Below are 20,572 nucleotides of genomic sequence, written 5' to 3'. Positions count from 1 at the left end.
CTTGAATTCAAGAGTTAAACTAAGAAAACAAAAGATAAAAGAAGGAAAAGACACAAGAAATTAAGACACAAAGAAGACCAAATCAGTAATGGTGTTTAAGAATGAAGAAAATGAAACTAGAATTCAAACTTTAAGCAACGGAGCAATTAAGGTGTTGAGATCTGTTTAAGTGTTTTAATTGATGTTCAAGAAATGTTGATATGTATTTGGGAACTTGAATTGGAGTTATTGGTGTTTATATGGAAGAAAATTCAAGAGTTTGGGATTCTTCAATTGATTTTTCAAACTCAAGAAGATTTGAATTTCTTGTGGTCCCCTTCTTTGTACTCTCTTTTGCCTTCTTCCTTTGGAATATTCCTTTTTAATGCCTTTTGATTCTTTTCTCTTTTTAAGAATGGAATATTCTTCAGAATAAACAAGGACCACACCTTCCCTCACCTTCCTTTTTTGAATCAAACACACTAATTTTAAATGTACTTCTTCAATAAGGTATGAAGATCATGAAGAACACCAAGAACATTCAAAATTAACCCTCAAGCAAATGACCTCGGAATTCAATGAAAATTGCACCCCAAGCTCACGTCAACCTCCCAAACACAAATAACATATTTTCAAGCCCAAAATCTCAACAACAACCTTCTAATTCGAGAACCCAACTTCAACTTTTCAACTCAAGCTCAACAATGGTGGATGACTTAAATCAACTCTGATTTAGTTTAAATTTTGGATTTTGACTAAAATAGTGATAAAGAACAAGAATCTAACACCAAAAACACAAGAAAATACAAAAATCAAAAACTCAAAAATTTGACCTAGGAGTAAAATGGGAATAAAATATTTTTTGTGGTTTTTTAATTTTTCAACAGAACGAGACCCAAGATTGACTTCATAGGAACAAAATAAAGCTCGACTCTGATACCAAATGATATGAGATGAAACTACTAAAATGGAAATGACACAAAAACAAAGGAAAACACTAGATATGAAAGCACAAAATAAGAAAATAAAGAAATAGAACGATAAAGTAAAAGATAGATAGGTTGACATAAATTGATAACAAGAGGACAACCAAGGGTATACTAAACCCTAGACCTTCCTATATATTATCGATAACATCAACCTCTTACGAGGACACAAATGGAAACGGATTCCTAAGCATCCACTTCTCTTAACAACCAAAGAAACTCCAAACAAGTTTCAACAAAAACACTCGCAAGTGTATCTCAATTCATCATCATTCATCAACTCTCTAAAATGAAGAAGGTCCTAGCTATTTATAGGCAAAAATGCCTTTTTTACAACTTGGGCCCAAAAGTGACCTAAATGCAACTTGGGCCCAAAAGTGATCCGAACTGCAACTTAGGCCCAACAGTGATCTAAAAGCCCAAAAATAATGCAATTGGAGCATATGCACTCTCGAAGTCCAAGCGATCATCGAAACACGTCGTGGCTCAATGCTTTCATGGATGACATCATCAAATATAGCTTCTCCCATGCTCCAAGTTATTATCCACACATGATATTATTCTCGTGGGAGCTTTAAAAGGGTACTCCAAACATGTCTTGGAATCCTTGATGTGGTCATAGCTTGGACTCCGCTGTGTTGGCCTCGAATTATATACTCAAAGGCGTTGATGCCAATTTGGATTGTATCACTTCTCATGAGATGCTTATTTCAGATAAGCATACTAGTACAGTAGGGGTAGAGTTCCACATCCACACATGCCTCGGGGGCACCTCTTAAGAAGGAAAATCAAAGGTGGTGTGTGGAGAGGATGCAAAATATATTTGATTTAGATAGTCATATTTCGGAGACGGCAGCCCCAAGTGGCTTATTTCTTAGGAGCATAGGATTGATCAATCAGGGTTGAGTAGAGTACCATAATTACGGGCTTTCTTTGATCATTACCAGTTGGGGTGGATGACTAGACCACTCAATTCTTATATCTCATCTATGGTATGTGAGTTGTATGCATCGTATCGTTCTACAGTAGTTTTTTAGATACACGGGTCCCATGCCTGGTGAGACACATAGAGCAGCCACAGCTTGATCAGACCCTTATGAGAGGGGTCATGATTGATCTTTCAGCAGAGACTATCCGTCGGGGCATTTTTTGTCCAGACCATATAACTCTCATATCCACAGCATATTACGACTACAGACTGAGAGTCATACGTAATATACATATTATGTGGGAGGCTGATCATAGGAGAGGGTCACAACCCAAATCAGGGCCTGGCCATGATGGGTATCTCAAGTCCCACGTAGACTAGAGATCACCTCTTGCGCCTAACCAAACTAAGCACACCACGCCCCAGGTCGACTAAATTTTGAGCATATAACTACATAAGAGAATATCAATTTAAGAACATAAAAATAAGTGTATAACCAAAACCAACCAATATCAGTATCAATGCCAATACCAATACCAATACCAACACCGCCTATGTCCACAGTAGTTCACAAAGCCTCTAATAAAAATCAAAGAATATCCAGTCGGGACATGCTTCCGACCATAGCCAAAACCAAGACCAAAGGAAAGTCATAAAGAAATACATAGCATTAAATAGAGTCCTTCAAAGTAAGAAAGCTCACTACTTCGGTCTGACTCAATGGTTGTCCCGTAATCACCTAGTCACTAAGCAGGAGGAGTGGAAGTATGACCAATTATGTAACTCAGGGATAAGGATAACATAATGATATGATCAACAGTTGAAAATCATTCAAAAGCCAATGCAAATAATCAAATACATATACATAAATATGTATATCACATGTTGTGATAACTAGGCTTAACATGCTTTTAAAAACTTTAACCTGGATTGTATAGCTCAACCGTAATATAATAGTACAAACGGGTATATGGGCCCCAACTCTCACCCCCTGGTCGGGCCCCAATACGTGTAGCCGCACAAACTAGAGAATAATCTAATATATATTCACATGGTGAACTCGAACCTCCCTAGTCACTTTTACCCCCGCATCAACAAATACGGTTTCTAGTATCGGTCGCTCGGTCCTCCACTTTTATGACTCAACTACACAACCCTTATCAGAGACTTATTAAAACAATTGCCACCTATTCCCATTCAATAAACCACAATACACTTTTAGGCATATATTGTTGGTATTGTCATACCAACTATACTTGAAAGGTAACACATCATGCCAAAATAATTTCCATTAACTTGGGTAGAACAACTCCCTTTGTTAATTAATACACATTGGGGAATATCGACTCCTTTTGTTCATAAAATCATACCATTGTACTTTAACTACTTTTTTATATTATGCAATAGTTCAAGACTAGTTCAATTTTATAAATTCCCACAGTTCTAATAATCAAAACCAATTTTGCATTATAGGGTTGGGGTCATAACCACTTTAAAAGTCACAAGTTTAGGAAATTCACAATTCCCTCATTCATTCACCATACCCATTCGCCTATAAGTTCAAAATCATATTTAAAGAATAAAAATCAGATATATAAACCATGAGAAACATTGTTCAATTCATAACATTCAAAACCCCAACCTTTGTTTTCAAAACCAAAATAATAATCTTATGGACAATACATTAAATCTCATGCATTTGAAAAATTAACAACGAGGGAAGAGTAACATGCCTGAAATAGTAAAGATGTATGAAGAGAAACCACCCTTGAGAGCCCTAATTGATCAACCTCTTGAAAACACTAGCCTTAACTTGAACGGAGAGTTTGAGAGAGAATTTGGGAGTATTTTATTGGGAATGATGTGATAATAAAGTCGCAAGAAAGGATTTAAGTCGTGTGGTCCAAGGGGTTAAAGGGGGAAATGTCCAGAGTGCCCTCAACTTAAAAGATGAAAAAGCATCGCCTTTTACCACAAGTCGACCCCTTGACACGTAACCAAACCATACGACTCATCAACATGTGTCGTAACCAAGACAATACTAGAATCCCAATACACTATTAACCTTATGACTCAACCAACCCATTCATAATGAAACCCTACAACTCATAGGGTTCAGTCGTAGTCAATACAGAATAAAATTTGGGACTTATACTGGACACCCTACAATTTCACCTAACGACTCATAGCATATGCTTATTGATCTTAGTGAGCCACTCATACTCATATCAGAATCAAGCCTTAGACTTACTGGTTTGGGTATGACTTATCCCAACTAGTCGTCAAGACACCCTATGACTCAGGGGGTCCAGTCGTAACCAAGATAGTGAGCCCAAAGCTTAAGAAATTTTCAAGGGACAAAATTTAAGGTGTTTCAATTCTCTCCCACTTGGATCATTCGTCCTTGAATGATGGGACAAGGCAATTGCTAGCATGATTTGACTCTATATTCCCCTACTCTTACCTTTAATAAACTTAGATAATAAAGATGCCAATAAAATCACCCTTTTCTTTAAAAAGGTCAGAAAACAAAGATGTTAAGAATAACACATACCTTACGTACGATTATCCAGTGCAGAAAACAAGAATGGATACTTAGATTTCATATGATCTTCAGCTTCCCAAGTAGCCTCTTACACCTTGTGGTTCCTCTATAAAATCTTTACCAAAGTTGTGTCCTTCATCCGCAACCGATGAACTTGACGATCTAAGATCTCAACTAGGACTTTCTCATACGATAAGGAATAGAAAATATCCACCTTATCCAAAGGAATAACCATCGAAGGATCACCCATGCACTTTCTCAATATCAAAATATGAAACACTGGATGAACACAGCTCAAACTAGCAGGAAACTCCAACTCATACGCAACCTTACCAACTCTCTTCAAAACCAAGTTCAGGCTAACATACCAGGGACTGAACTTTTTCTTTTTCCCAAATTGCATTACTCCCTTCATGGGAGATACCTTCAAGAACACCCAATCGCCAACCTTAAACTCTAACTCCCAATGCCTTACATCTACATAGGACTTTTGGCTACTTTGGGTAGCTTTAAGTCTCTCCCGAATCACCTTAACCATCTCCATCTCTTGGTGAACCAAATTTGGGACAAAACATCTATACCTCACCAACCTCAAACCACCCAATAAGAGACCTACACCTCCTACCATACAACACCTCAAACAGAACCATCTCAATACTAGAGTGGTAGTTGTTATTATATGCAAACTCTATAAGAGGAAAATAATCTATTCAACTACCACCATAGTCAATCATACAAGCCCGAAGCATATCTTTCAATGTCTGAATAGTCCTTTCCGCTTGTTGATTCGACTGCAGGTGAAAGGTAGTACTAAGGTTCACTTTAGCTCCCAAACCTCTCTAATCCTCTGCCGAATAATTAGTCCTCACTGGCAAAAAGTGAGCAGACTTAGTCATTCTATCCACGATGACCCAATTGAATTAGACAAAATCTGAGACCGAGGAAGACCGATAGTGAAATCCATATTAATTATCTCTTATTTCCACACTGGCAGTTCAATCTCTTGAGTCAACCCACCGAGCCTCAAGTACTTAACCTTCCCTTCTTGATACACCATGCATTTAGCCATAAAACTAGCCATATCTCACTTCATATTGTTACACCAATAAATCTCATTAAGATCATGATACATCTTCGATGAATCGGTATGAACCACATAACGCGACTCATGAGCCTCATCCAAGATCCTCTCTCTCAAACCATCTATATTGGGAACACATAACCTACCTTGCTACCTCAAGATACCATAGCCACCAATCTCAAAAGCTACAACCTTTTTGTATCCCACATCTCTCATAATTTTTATTAAGACAAAATCTAGCACCTGCTTCTCCTTTATCTCAACAATAAGGGATGACTTCGCCACCTCTTGCACAAACTGATGACGTCCAAGAAACACCTCATTTCAGATGATGATACGGCCGTTGTCAAGATATAGTAACCCAACTGAGTTTAGGGTCGAATCCCAAAGGAACACGTGGCTTTGCAACTATCAGCAGTTGTAATCTATGGGCAGTATTGGAAGGTAAATGAGGGATTTGTTTGTAGTAGGCTCGAGCAAGTAACATTATTAACTTTGGTTGAAATCAATCATAGGTGATTTATAGGATTGTCTTTCCCCTAGATTCCCAACTCTATAGATTTATCGTGCGTTATTGAACCAACTCAATACCTTGCATACAAAATTGATAAATTATATACCTCCTACAGTCTTTTAGACGAGTAGAAGGATTTCATCCTTTACCTTTTAAGTCTCAGGATGTCGCATTACTAACCCTTATCTTGATTTCAGTTAACTATTACCTTTTGAGTTTTTAGTTATTAGATAAAAGCTAATGGTCATTCACTGTATTCCATCGTGTGTCAATAGATCGACAATTAACTCCCAAATTACAGTTGTCATTGTTTTTTTCTTGTCACTACTTCTCTGTTGGAGTAAGTAGCAATATCTAGTTGGGAATCCTAACGTTTGCAACTGCTAAGACAACTATTATAATTAAGATAACGCAGTGCATTCTATGGGTATTGATTTAATTCAACAATCGCATTTCCTCTACTTCGTCAATTAGCTAAGGTTTGCACAACCCTACCTATGGGTTTTTAGCCATTCATACTTGTGAAGAAATCAATAACATTCATATTTTAAGGCAAAGATGAAATCAAAATGATAATATGAATGAAAACCCATAATCGTAAACTGAATAATCAATCAAAATCAATATAAAGAAATCCCAAAATCAAAGATGGATCTTGAAATAAAAATATGTTTCTAAGTGTTAAAAGTATGTTGCCTCTACTAAAAAGTACATAAGGGGTATTTATAGTACAAGAGAAAATCCTAAAATACAAGCCCAAACGAAATAGGAGAAAACAAGGTCGGTGGCCACATGTAGTCTGCACCTGCGGTTTGGGCATGGGCAAAGGACTTGTTGTCTGGCTCCGAGCGCAAGTACAGACCATCGCGGTATATCCATGTACTATCATAGTATATTGAGGTCTGCTTCAATCCTCTATGATACCATCACAATATATGAATAAGTTGTGATGGAATCATTGAGGTTTGTTCCACTGCTTTAATGAGCTCATTAATCATTCTTAATTATTTATGTTATGCTTTATTTATAATTTTTTAAATTTATATTATTATTAAAATAATTAGATAATATCTTTTTTATATTTTTTTTATCTTTAAAAAGAATATACAAAAGAAGATAATCTTACCAAATACTCTCCCCCCACCCCAATATATATATAGAGAGAGAGATATAGATATATATAGATATATATTTACATACATACATGCATGCGTGCATGCATAAAATTTAGATTCGCATAAATAAATTAGTAAATTATTCTTTGTGGTTACTTTTTCTTGTAAACTAATTTTTTTAATATATTTTTTCAGACAAAATAATTAGTAATTTTTTTTTACGTTTAAATAAAGGGAAGAAACAAATTAATATAGAAGAAAAAGAGAAAGGAATTGCAACAGTATATGAATTTAAAAATAAAAAATGGATGCGCCGCCTTTTCAGCGCAATTTATGGCGACATTTGAACTTAAAGGTAAGGGGGCACGAGTAGCGCAATTTATGGCGACATTTGAACTTAAAGGTAAGGGGGGACGAGTAGTAATAAGTTGCAGCCTCTGGGATACACTTGGGAGTAATTAAGCGAAGGGGCTATAATTTACGAGTAGATTTTGAATCCGTCTAGTGGTACTTTTTCCTTTTCCTTTTCTTAGGCTCACCAATAAGTCTGCGCTCTGCCCAAAGAGCAATGGCTGGCTAGCTGATAACTTAAGTTAGTCCAATTTAAACAATTCAGTCGCTCAACATTGCACTGTGTACAACTTCGATCGTGATCTCCAATAGATGGTGCACTGTGCATACTATACTCTCATTGCCTAGGAAAAAAGTTCGTTCAGCAATGTCTACTACGTTTCATCAATCATTATACCTAGGAAAAAATTCTTTCCGTCATTTTCTGGTAGTTGATGCAACCCAAAGTCGCAGAGTACATCACATCAACGTACCAATATCAAGAAATGACATCAGTGTACATTGAACCCAACCAGCTTGGTTAATTAACATACAGACCCCATCGACATGACAACACAATGGGAAATTATTACCAATCATCATGAATCCCTCTACCAATAAAGAAAATTATAAGAAAAAAATGCTCAACGCCCTTCTAAACAGATAGAACATGCAAAGGCACAGCACAATCCATGTTTATGCTCTTGTCCGAGGGATGGACATGCATTGTTTTCCATTTCCTTTTTTTTTTTTTTTTTCCTAAAAGGGGTTGTGGTTGGGGTCGGAGGTCTAAGCAAAGACGAGAACTTGCAAATAACATTTCTGCGAAAGGAACAATTACCACATATACTAGCTTCAAGTAAACATAAGATCAAGTAACAGAGTCCTCCATCCCTGCCTTGATTCGATATCGACGTTCCAGTTTCTGGGACACGATATTATTCTCAGCCACACGTGCTTCCATATCTTCTTCCATTGGATCTTCAGTTTGTTGAGCCTCTCCAGCGGCAATGCAAACAGGGTAGCCTTTTGGGTGCAAGGATTCACTACAAGCACCTTCAATCATTCCCTCTGACAGAGTTGTATCCATTGCTGTTATAGCATCCGTGTTCTTCTGCCTAGGTATAAAGATTGCTGATTTAGGATTAGTACCTGACACATCTATAGCTTCTTCTGCCAATTGATCATGCTTTGACGTGTCAACCTCCTCCAGGAAGTATCTGCAAGCTTGACTATTTGACTCGTCAACAAGCTCACTAGGTGAATCCAGACTATAGCAAGTATACTTTGAAGGCTTCAGAACATGATCAGGAACCTTCAGCCTACTGCTAATGGATTCATCGTCTTCAAAACTAGAGTTTGCTGATGCAGGAGCTGCCCAAGAAACTTCTAGTTCTGATGCCCCTTCAGATTCATCTTGACAACCAGGATCAAACCTGACCCGTTTCGTAGATTTGAGCCTGCCATTCTCTGATTTCCTTGGTTTTTTCAAAATCGGTTTCACTTTACAGTGTTCCTGATGTGGTTTAGCTGAATGCTGCTCAACACTTGGAGTGATACCGTCAAAATGAGTTTCACATTTCTCAGCGGCATCCGCATCTTCCTTCAGCCTAACTTCTGCAGCCACATGATTTGCACGTGGGTCTCTACGGCTATTACGTTCAGAAGGATCACAAGATGTTTCCTGATCAATAATATTCTTCATGTACAAACGATCACCAGCATCCACTCTGCCCTCGGCCACTCTATCGTATTCATCTTCCTCCTCCTGCAGCAGCAATCAACAAGGATGATAAGTCACAAAAAGAATATTATCCAGCAGTTGAGCACTTTTCAGGCCTACAAACACAATTAGTATCATGCCTATAATAAGAATTAGAAAGGGAATGGGTCAAATTACCCTTGAACTATGCAAAATGATCCAAATTTACCCTTCGTTAATAGTTGGGGTCAAATATGACTTCTTCGTTATCAAAATGAGCTACATTTTCCCTTATTCCCAAGGGGCAGAAGCTTTGAGACTAATTAGTCTCTAACCCTAATGTTTAGCAACAGAAATTTCCACGTGGCTCAAAATTAAGTGATAATTTTTTAAAAAAATTCCCCTTCCTCTTCTCTGCCCCATCAACATCTCCACCAACCTTCACCCTTGCCCATCTCTATCCACCACCATCGCCAACTTATGAGGCATAGTTAGAGAGTAAGAATATTTGACGTTGTTTACATCATCAAAAGAAAATTGAAATCCGAACAACATCCGATCAGTAACCCTGACAGAAACAAGGAATTTAAGACAACTCGATTCTCTCTACATAAGACTACATAGATTTATATGGAAATAACTTCATAACAAAAACCTCACTTGCCCACCCACCCCCGCCCTCCCACTCCCAAAGAAAATGACCTCCAAAACCTCACCCAAAAGCCTCCGTCCTCCCATCGGAAACCACTGTATGCACCAATTTCTACACTCACAAACCATTAGGAGTATCTTCAAAAAACTACCTTCACAGAAAAATATAAGTATGCAGGAGTCGTTTTGGTACAAGGAATAAACAAAAAAAATAGTCCAGGGATAAAATTTGGGCTCAACTTTACCACATGTTTGGTACAAGGCATTACTTAGTCCCAGGACTATTTTATCCCACCATTTGTACTGAAATGGTGGGATTACTATCCCATGTGGAGGGTGAGATAAAACAGTCACCTGGGATAGCCATCCCATCCGGTGTACCAAAAGTTAGCAATTTTAGATAGTGGACTTTGTGAGAAGTGATGTGCTATTCGAGAGAGAGCAAAAGAGTGTATTGAGTAATGGCTGAAGAAGCTAAAAAGCATGACCCTTTTCATTGAGTTGGAAGGCAAAGTAGGACATCATTTACTGGGTTGTGCTGTGGTGAAGATTCACCTCACCAGATTCCTCTGTGATTCCTTCTTTAGTTATTGGTGATCTTACCCCTACTGGTACAATTCTATTCAAGGGTGACCTTATTTTTACTGTCCTCTGTTTGGTTGTAGAAGACTGTAGGTTTAAGTGGTGGTGGTGGTAGGGGAAGGGAAGGAGGCTGAGGAAAAGGGAATGGTGTGGAGGTGGTGGCGAGCAAAGAGAAGGAAAAAGAAAAACTATAATTTTGAGCCGTGCTTGGTTCTGCATATAAAGATTTAGAAACTAATTAATCTCAAAGGTTCAACCATTTGGAGAAAAGGGAAACCTAGCCCATTTTGTTAACAGCCCCACCATATCGAAACCCAACTACTAACCGAGGGCAGATTTGGATCGCTTTGCAGAGTTCAGTACTGAGGGCAGATTTGGATCGCTTGCAGAGTTCACGAGCAGATATAACCCTCTTCCCGTTCAGGAAAAAATGCATATGCTCAGACCAAGAAAGTTGGTATATAGGAACACGATACTAACAACCCAATTGGTGAAACAATGGCACAAGTGGCTGTGAAGCACAAGCACAAGGAGAAAGGATGCATTATTAGCGACTAAAAGGGAACAAGCATGAAATGGGAAATTGCCCAAAATAATGAGGAATCAAGGATGAGCAATTGCCTTCACAAGCATGAAATGGGAAATTTCCCAAAATAATGAGGGACCGAGGATGAGCAATTGCCTTTTTATGAAGTTATAGATACTTTTTATGAAGATGTGTTAAGTCCTAGATCTCAAGAAAGAAAACAAAAGAAAAGGTATCAGTTTTGCCGAGTGAGACAAGATAAGCTTACAGCACTCGAATAACCGAATCTTATCAAGTAACAATAGCTTCTTATGGCACACCGAAGCTTTTGACAAGGAAATACCCCCCATCAACACACTAATTTCAGAAAAGGATGATCTTAAAACGGCAAAAATGTGGATTATCTCTAATTTTTGAAGTTCAAGGACAGTGTGAATCAAGTGGAGAAGTGTACGATCACACAAAACCAAAGGGATACTTTCCAGAACTCTTTCACTGTCTTCACAGATAAAAACAGTCCCATACAAAAACTGGCGCGAGACTAGGCGTTCACCTGATACAGGGCGATATAAGCCTATGGATCTTTAATTTTGAAAATTTTATAAATCAAAATATGATAGGAATAAATTTTGAAAAAAAGAAAGTGTGTATAGAACCTCCTCCATCTTAAAAGGTTAATCAAAATGAGCACTTGACAAATTGATCAAAATTGTTAAATCTAGGAAAACTAATCAGACTTTGGAAAAATTGAGTAGAAACTTGTGAACTTACTTGAAAAGAAACTAGAAAGACAAATAAAGAAGGAACCTACAGAAGCATCTAATCAAAGCAAGAGATACATTATTGCTTTGCAGTTTGCAGATTGGTCATTTTTCTCTTGACCCGGTAGAAGAGAAAGAGAAAACAATAAAAACTAAGGCTAAGAATAAAATCTTTTGACTTATGATTTTTTAAGTTTTTGAACTTCTAAGAATTTAATAACAAACTGAATTTTGTGTTTTTTGATATTATATTAAGGACTTGTTTAGCAATTCTAATTTTAATTAGGATATTTTCTGGATTACACCACAAAACAAAATCTCGCCTAACACCTAAATGTATGCACAGAACAATGCGGCTTACGCCTCATGACACTTTCACCCGGCCACATTGTCATGTGTTTTTACTATGCCGTTCCCTAGGACTCGCCCCAAAAATGCCTTTGAATACACCGACACTATCATTGCTACATAAAAAAATCATATAACAACAAATATATAACCTCTCTCCAATCATTAACATAGTAGAATTAATCCTTGCTTAGAATTAAATATCAAGCAGTACGCTTTAAAAGCAAAGTTGAAAAAAACAATGACGTCTCTGAATCTCTGGAAAAAAAAGTTCTAACTTGCAGCATATTCAACAGCTAATAGGATAGAGAACCCTATTAATTATGTAAAGGATTGCCGATGCCTAAAATTAGCCCCTATTGCGTAGTAAGTTTGCATTTTAGAACCCAGAAATTCAATATTTAAATAGTGTGTTTGGTATCTAAGTTAATGTTTTCTTTGAGAAAAATGTTATCTACCCAAAAAGAGTAAAATGACTTCAGTTACTTATTTGTAAAAGTCATTTTCATTTGTAAACTTATAAAATTTTACTCCATATCACTTGCTTTAGTCGACACTTCCCATTTGGCCATCAAATGTTTTCACCTTTTTCCGGGATTTTTTTTCTCTTTATTTGAAAGTCAGCATTTGCCCATGAAAATTCCTCACCAGATGGATGGCTTCCGTAGATCGCCCCGGCATGAATACAAACTAGTTCTCGGATATGGACACACCCATCCTCACCCTCATCTCCACCACTCGCTCCCAAACTTCCATAGTGTGACTTAACAACTTGACAGCCTTTAAATTGTTACAATTGTGAACGTCGCCCTTTTTTTTTTTTTTTTCAGAAAAGTACATTTACAGTTCTAAATGTTTATTGCACAAAATATAACCAAGTACAACTCCATTCCAAACTACAACTTTGAAAGTTTCAAATAAAGTGATTTTTTTAAGTTTTCAAGGCCAAATGCCTACTTAACGTTTTTTGGCAACCTTCTGAAGCCAAACATATCACAGAAACACCACTCTATAGCTATACTTACCCCCTGTAATTAAAATATATGCTGATACAAGTTGGGAAACTGAAGATGAATTGAAGCACAGCTGAAATCAGCAAATTAGTTAGAAGTAGTTAAATTGTATTAGAATTCAAAAATCTGTTTTTACTGTTCATGGCAGTTAGTACTGTAGCTCAAGTCACATGGTTAGTTAATTGGTTAGAGAGTTAGTTACAACTGTCAAGTGGACTGTTAGCTATAAAACCAAGCATCACTGGTGTAATCATTCATTCAGGAATAATATCTCAAGTTTCTCTCTCCTATATTCTCTCTATAATTTCTTTTTCAGCTTCAATTCTCGAATTAATCCCTGATTTAGCTATCATCTTCTTCGAGCACAGCTCCTAGATTAACAATTTTTAGTTGCGAATTCCTTTAAGTGCATCAATTGGTATCAAAGCTTGTAGGTTCTTGGAATAATAATGGTGAGAAGTAAAGGTCAAGATAAATCTGGGGAAGAAATGGATGATAAATTGACACAAATTCAAGATCAGCTGCAATAGTTAATGGAAGGAATGTTGAGTATGAATGCATAAAATCAACAAACTGATAAAGAATTGTTGGAGATTCGTGAAGCATTGGGATCAATGGCGCAAAAAGAGAAAGAAAGAGAATAAAACAGAGCAGAATCCACTAATGGAAGGGCTGGTTCAACGGAGCTGCAGCAAGAGGAAAGGACAAAGGAAGGTCATCACAACTCAAATTCATATGATAATTACTTTACAAAGTATTCTCGACTTGAATTCCTAGATTTCAGGCCAAGATTTAAGGACTTGGTTATACAAGGTTGAACAGTTATTTTCCATGGATGAAGTACCTTTTGAGCAGAGAGGGTTAAGGTAGCATCCATCCATTTTGATTATGAGGCCATAGCCTGGCATAGATCATATATAAGGTGCAGGAATTCTGTAGTGGATCCTACTTTGACTGAATATGTCATAGCCCTAAATGAGAGGTTTGGAGATGGATTTGATGATCCAATGGAAGCCCTAAAGAACTTGAGACAAACTGGTAATGTAAGGGAGTATCAGGCAGAGTTTGATAAACTTCTGACTAGGGTTAACTTGTCAAATGAAAATGCTATCAGCTGCTTCCCAGGGGGTTTAACTCCAGCACTAAATAAGGCTGTTAGAATACAAGGGCCTAAAACATTGATGCAGACTTATAAGGTAACTAGGCTACAAGAAGAGGTGTTTGAAGCACAAGCTCAGTCATGGGGTTTGAAGGTACCTTATAAGAGTAGTAGGAGATTATTACCTACTCCTGCCGTGGTTAAGCTTGTGTATATGAAGAAACCTTCTTACAACCTTGCATCCAATTCCACTTATAAGCAACCTTCTGAACAAAAGCAAATTGGAGGTAGCAAAATTCCTTGTAAAAGGCTATCAACAGCAGAAATGAATGAGAAGAGTGCAAAAGGCCTTTGTTTTTTCTATGATGAGAAATATGTACAAAGGCACAATTATAGAAGTAACAGACAACTGTATATGGTGGAGGTAGAAGAAGGGGACATTTAGCTAGCTGAAGTACAAGAATCAGTCCCTATTGTGACTAAGTGAATCAGCTGAGTTCATGGCTATATCATTACAAGCTCTTACAGGAGTGACAGGATATCAAACACTTAGGGTCACAGGGTATCATGAAAAGAGACCTTTGCAGGTCTTAATTGACACAGGAAGCGCACACAACTTTGTTGATCAAGATGTAGCCAAAAAATTGCAATGTAAAGCTTCTCCTATTCATGAGCAATCTATTAGTGTAGCAGATGGCAAAAAAGTGCAAACTGCATCAGTATGCAAGAATCTTACTTGGCTTTTACAAGGCACTACATTTTCATCTGATTTCCTAATCATACCACTAGGGAATGTTGACATTGTATTGGGGTTCAGTGGTTAACTATATTGGGAAGAATCTTATTTGACTTCTAGAATAAGTCCATTGAATTAGGAAAGAAGCATGTGTTAAGAGGAGCTGGAGTACACATAAAAGCCGCTAAGACTAAGTCCCTGATCAAGCAGGAAGGTCAAGAAGATCAAATGTTCATGATGACAATAACCAACCCAACAGTAGATAAAGTAAATTGTTGCAGTATTCAAGTCACTCCAAGTACTAACTTGTTACCAGAAATGAAGCCTTTATTGGAACAGTTTACTCGTATTTTTGAGCTGCCTAGCACCTTACCACCTCATAGAGGTGTATTTGATCACAGAATTCCATTGAGGGAATCAGTTATTCCTGTTAGTAAGAAACCTTATAGATATCCTACATCTAAGAAGGATATTATTAAGAAATTGGTACAGGAAATGATGGATCAAGGGGTTATTCAACATAGTTCTAGCCCCTATACTTCTCCTGTGGTATTAGTGGGAGAAAAAGATGGGTCTTGGATTCTTTGTGTTGATTATAGAAGTCTCAACCAGTTGACTGTTAAAGACAAATTCCCAATTCCCATGATTGAAAAATTGTTGGATGAATTAGGGGGTGTTGTTATATTCTCAAAGATTAATCTTAGAGCAGGGTATCATCAGTTAAGAATGGCTGAAGAAGACACTCATAAAACAGCTTTCACAACTCATGAAGGTCATTAAGAGTTTTTGGTTATGCCTTTTGGTTTAACCAATGCTCCATCTTCCTTCCAAGGACTTATGAACGCAGTTTTCAAACCTTTAATAAGAAAGTCAGTATTGGTGTTTTTTTATGACATCTTAATCTACAGCAAATCATTGGTTGATCACTTGGTTCATGTTCATGCTGTGTTTGAATTAATGAAACAGTACCAGTATTATGCTAAGATATCTAAGTGTGCCTTTGGAGTGACTAAGGTGAAATATTTAGGCCATTTCATCAGTGCCTCAACTAATCCTAGAAAGATTATAGCTGTTCAAAATTGGCCTGTGCCTGCTAATCTCAAACAATTAAGAGGATTTTTAGACCTTGTAGGCTACTATAGGAGGTTTATACATGGTTTTGGAATTATATGTAAACCCCTTCATGATATGGCATTGGTTTCTGCTCCAGTGCTAGCCTTTCCTAATTATTCCTAACCATTTTTTGTGGAGACAAATGCTAGTGGTAAAGGAATTAGAGCTGTGTTAATGCAACAAGAACACTCTATTGCTTATATAAGCAAGTCCTTAGCTCCTAAACATCAAGCTATGTCTGTATATGACAGAGAATTGCTTGCTCTCATTTTTGCAGTAACCAAATGGTCACATTACTTGTTGCACAACCATTTTATAGTAAGAACTGACCAAAAGGCCTTAAAACACCTGCTTGATCAACCAATTCACACTAATTACCAGATTGTTGGTACATCCAAACTAATGGCTTTTGATTTTAGTATTGAGTACAAAAAAGGCTCTGAGAATAGTGTTGTTGATGCATTGTCAAGAATGCCTGATGCTGAATTACTAGCCATCTCATTACTCACTCCACATGATGAATTGTACATGAAGATTAAGGTATCTTGGAAAATGGATCATGCATTACAAGTTATTATTCAGAAAGTTCAGGCACAACCTTTTAAATCTTACACTTGGTGTAGTGGTCAGCTTAGATGGAAAGGAAGGTTAGTTATAGGTGATGATCAACAGTTGAAGACTGACATTATTTCCTTGTGGCGTAGTACTCCACAAACTGAACACTCAAGCATGGATGGATGCTACTATATGGAGGTTACAATCCCTCTTCTATTAGAACACACTTACTACAGATGTGAGGAGGTTCAGCAATCATTGTGATGTTTGTCAAAAACATAAGTATGATGCAGTTGCTTCTTCGAGTATTTGCAACCTCTACCTGTTCCCGAAGGTTTATGGATTAATATTTGCTTAGATTTCATTGAAGGTCTGCCTAAATCCCAAGGTAAAGATGTCATCTTGGTGGAGGTAGACAGGCTCACCAAATACAGTCACTTCTTAGGTCTGCAATACCCATACACAGCTTAGTCTCTTCATGGATAACATCTTTAAATTTACATGGATTACCTGTTACCATGACTAGTGACAGAGATCCAGTCTTCTTGAGTGCTTTTTGGCAAGAATTATTCATCTCACAAGGTGTACAACTTTTGAGATCTACTGCTTACCACCCTCAGACTGATGGCCAAACTAAGGTAATCAATAGGACCTTAGAGACTTACTTGAGATGTTTTTGCTCTGATTGTCCAAGATAATGGGCTAATCATCTTTCCCTGACTGAGTGGTGGTACAATACTACCTATCACACCACTATCAAGTGCACACCCTATGAAGCTTTATATGGTCAAAAACCTCTCATTCATCTACCTTATTTAGTGGGTGAAAGTGCTGTGGAGATGGTAGATAGAAGTTTGGAGGCTAGAGAAGTTGTTATTCAGTTGCTAAAGTTCCATATTATCAGGGCTCAACAAAAAATGCAAGACATTGCAACAAGCATAGATCAGATAGGTCCTTTGAAGTTGGTGACTGGGTTTATTGAAATTGCAGCCTTACAAACAAGTTTCAGTGGCTGTCAGGCCTTTTAACAAACTTGTTGCAAAGTATTATGGCCCCTATATGGTTGAAGACAAGATAGGAGTTGTTGCTTATAAGCTCTTACTGCCTAATGATGTTCCCATTCACCATACCTTCCATGTCTCTCAACTAAAAAAGGTGTCATGCCTTACCTATGAGTTTCACTCATCCTCTTGTCATACATCTCTCTAGTCCATATTGCACTACTCCGGAGATGGTGTTAGATAAGAGATTGGACAAAAAGGGTAACAAGGCTGTGGAGCAAGTCTTGGTGCAATGGACTGGAATTGATGCAGCACAAGCTACATGGGAATATACTTCCGAGTTACTGCTGAGGTTTCCTTCCTTTAATCCTTGAGGGAAAGGATGTTCTTTAAGGGAGCGGTATTGATATAAGTTGGGAAACTGAAGATGAATTGAAGCACAGCTGAAATCAGCAAATTAGTTAGTAGTTAAATAGTATTAGAATTCAAAAATCTGTTTTTACTGTTCATGGCAGTTAGTACTGTAGCTCAAGTCACATGGTTAGTTAATTGGTTAGAGAGTTAGTTACAACTGTCAAGTGGACTGTTAGCTATAAAACCAAGCATCACTGATGTAACATCTCAAGTGTCACTGTTAGCTATCTCAAGTTTCTCTCTTCTATATTCCTCTCTATAATTTCTTTTTCAACTTCAATTCTCGGATTAATCCCTGATTTAGCTATCATCTTCTTCGAGCATAGCTCCTAGATTAACAATTTTCAGTTGCGAATTCCTTTAAGTGCATCATATGCATCACCTACTTTTACACCAAACGAAACAAATGCCAGATTTGATAAAGAAAATATTTTTCCCCTCCATACCAAATGCAATTATTTAGTTAAAGCTAAAATTAAAGAAACAGAGTTCAATGAATGACAAAAAGGGAGAACATTCCAAATTTTGGTTGTAATAGGGGTGTTGTACAAAATGAATTAACTTTCGACATTATTAGGACAATTAAAAATGAACCAATGTAGTTTTTTTTTTTTTTTAATAATAGACATAGATTAGTAACTTGGGTAAAATTAATTCCCGTGTCAATATAGATACCTCATTATCAAGCGTCGAATCTAACCCAATAGAGGATCTGATTTCCCAAACATCATTAAGGTCACTTCCATCATCATTGAGGTCTTCGATAACACTTTCGAGTCCTTGAGTCATGTTCCTGCGTTTTTGTTTGAATAATCCATCATAGGAAGATGAACAAAGGTTATGGTCATCATCGTCTTTCCCTTGCTTCAGTGCGCTTCGATTCCACTCTTTCTTCTCCACATCTTCGTCTGTCAGATACCATACCGATGCTGACGGTGATGGTGGTGATGATGATGATGACAGAGAACCGAAAACTTTGTGTACTCGGGCTCTGAAGCTGTCATCATCCATGATTGAATCTCCAGTTGTACCTCCTGCTTAAGAATGTGTACTTTTTAACTGTTTGCCCTGTACTTATGAATGGGCTCTACTGTTTCTCGGGGTTATTGTGCAGTGGCTCTTACATCAGAGTTTTCTAACACCGCCTTTGATTACATATTCACTCCGTCTCATTTTACTAACTTTACAATTAAGAAAAATAATTAATTAAAATTTTTTTAAATAATTAGTTATTTTATTATATTATTTTTATTAAATAATATTTATATTTTATTTTAGAAAAAATAATTAATATTAAATATAAAAAATATTATCTTATATTGATTAATGAAAAATGATAAGTAAATGAAAATTTTATATCTATAATTTATATCTGCATCTATAATATATTAAAAATATGAAAACCCTTAAAAAAGAGATTTGAACTTTTTGTCCTTCACAAAAAGACTCTTCTTTAGATAAAATTATCTTTTCTCTATTTTTAAAATTTATTATTTAATTATTTTTATTATATTAACTAGATTTTCTAAAATATATGTGACTCTTAAATTATATGGTAGGAGAATTAATTAGTATTTTCATTTTTACTAGACTTTCTAAAATATATGGGACTCCTAAAATATATGGTAGGAGAATTAATTAATATTTTCTTTTCTACTGTTCAATTAGAAAAATACTCCTAAAATAAGATTCTATTAAGAAAATACTTCTATAAATATTGAGATGTACGTTAAACTAGACAACAAATCGATTTGCCTGTTTGGAGAATATGATTGATGCTCATCTAACTTGATTCAATTGCATGTCTAGATTGGTGAATGCTTTATTTTCTAACCCTCAACTTCTTCACTATTTTTGTCAGCATAATAGAATTCAACATGTGTATATATATATATATATATATATATATATATCTACTTTGTTTTCATTCAAATCATCCTTTAGGATCAAAATTTTCGCTCAAATAAGAATTAGTTGGATCAAAATCGAAACTTTGTGATCACTATTATATCTTTTTTTATAGTTTACATGTCGTAGATGAATGTCGGTTGACTTTGATTAATTTCTCGTATAAAGGTTAGGTTTAATTGTATTGTTTTGATTAGGGGGGTACATAGGTCGGATTGGTTCAGTTTTTATTAAAAAAACACCAAACCAATTATGTCGGTTTATTAAAACTATAAACCAAATCAAACCAACATAAAATTGATTATTTCGGTTTAGGTTAGTCGATTTTTTTGGATTTTTCAATTTTTTCGATCCTTTTTTGGGTTTTTTTTATAATCTTTAGTTTTTACGATTATATAGTAATCGAAGACTAGATCAAATATATTTTCACTCATGCACTAATGAAAAATCATAATTATGAAAAAATGAGGAGCAAAAAACTCTCTTGAAACTAAAAAGTGAGATGAAGAGTGAAAAGTTTATATTGTATGTTTATATTGGATTTTGGATCATTTAATTAACAATTAATGGACAAATATTACAATTTAAAGGCCCAAATCTAAATATATATGAAAAAACTACAATAACTAACATACTTAAGATTTAAATTATGAAAAATAGCAATACTTTAATGAAATTACATTAT

At 36.3% G+C, this 20,572-nt stretch overlaps 1 protein-coding gene across 1 annotated transcript; it reads right to left on the bottom strand.

The window, feature by feature from the left end:
- Positions 1-8,046: 8,046 nt before the first annotated feature.
- LOC107852995 lies at positions 8,047-19,150 on the bottom strand. The gene is made up of 2 exons (XM_016698026.2): positions 18,655-19,150; positions 8,047-9,246 (listed from the first exon to the last, which is right to left on the bottom strand). Exons 1-2 carry the CDS (start codon positions 18,988-18,990, stop codon positions 8,350-8,352), a joined length of 1,233 nt encoding a protein of 410 aa, XP_016553512.1. The 5' UTR covers positions 18,991-19,150; the 3' UTR covers positions 8,047-8,349.
- Positions 19,151-20,572: the final 1,422 nt, after the last annotated feature.

Source organism: Capsicum annuum, chromosome 5 (genome assembly GCF_002878395.1).
Source record: "Capsicum annuum cultivar UCD-10X-F1 chromosome 5, UCD10Xv1.1, whole genome shotgun sequence".
NCBI classification, from domain to species: Eukaryota; Viridiplantae; Streptophyta; class Magnoliopsida; order Solanales; family Solanaceae; genus Capsicum; species Capsicum annuum.
The sequence above is the reverse complement of the archived record's forward strand: the minus strand, read 5'-3'. Positions and strand labels throughout refer to the sequence as shown.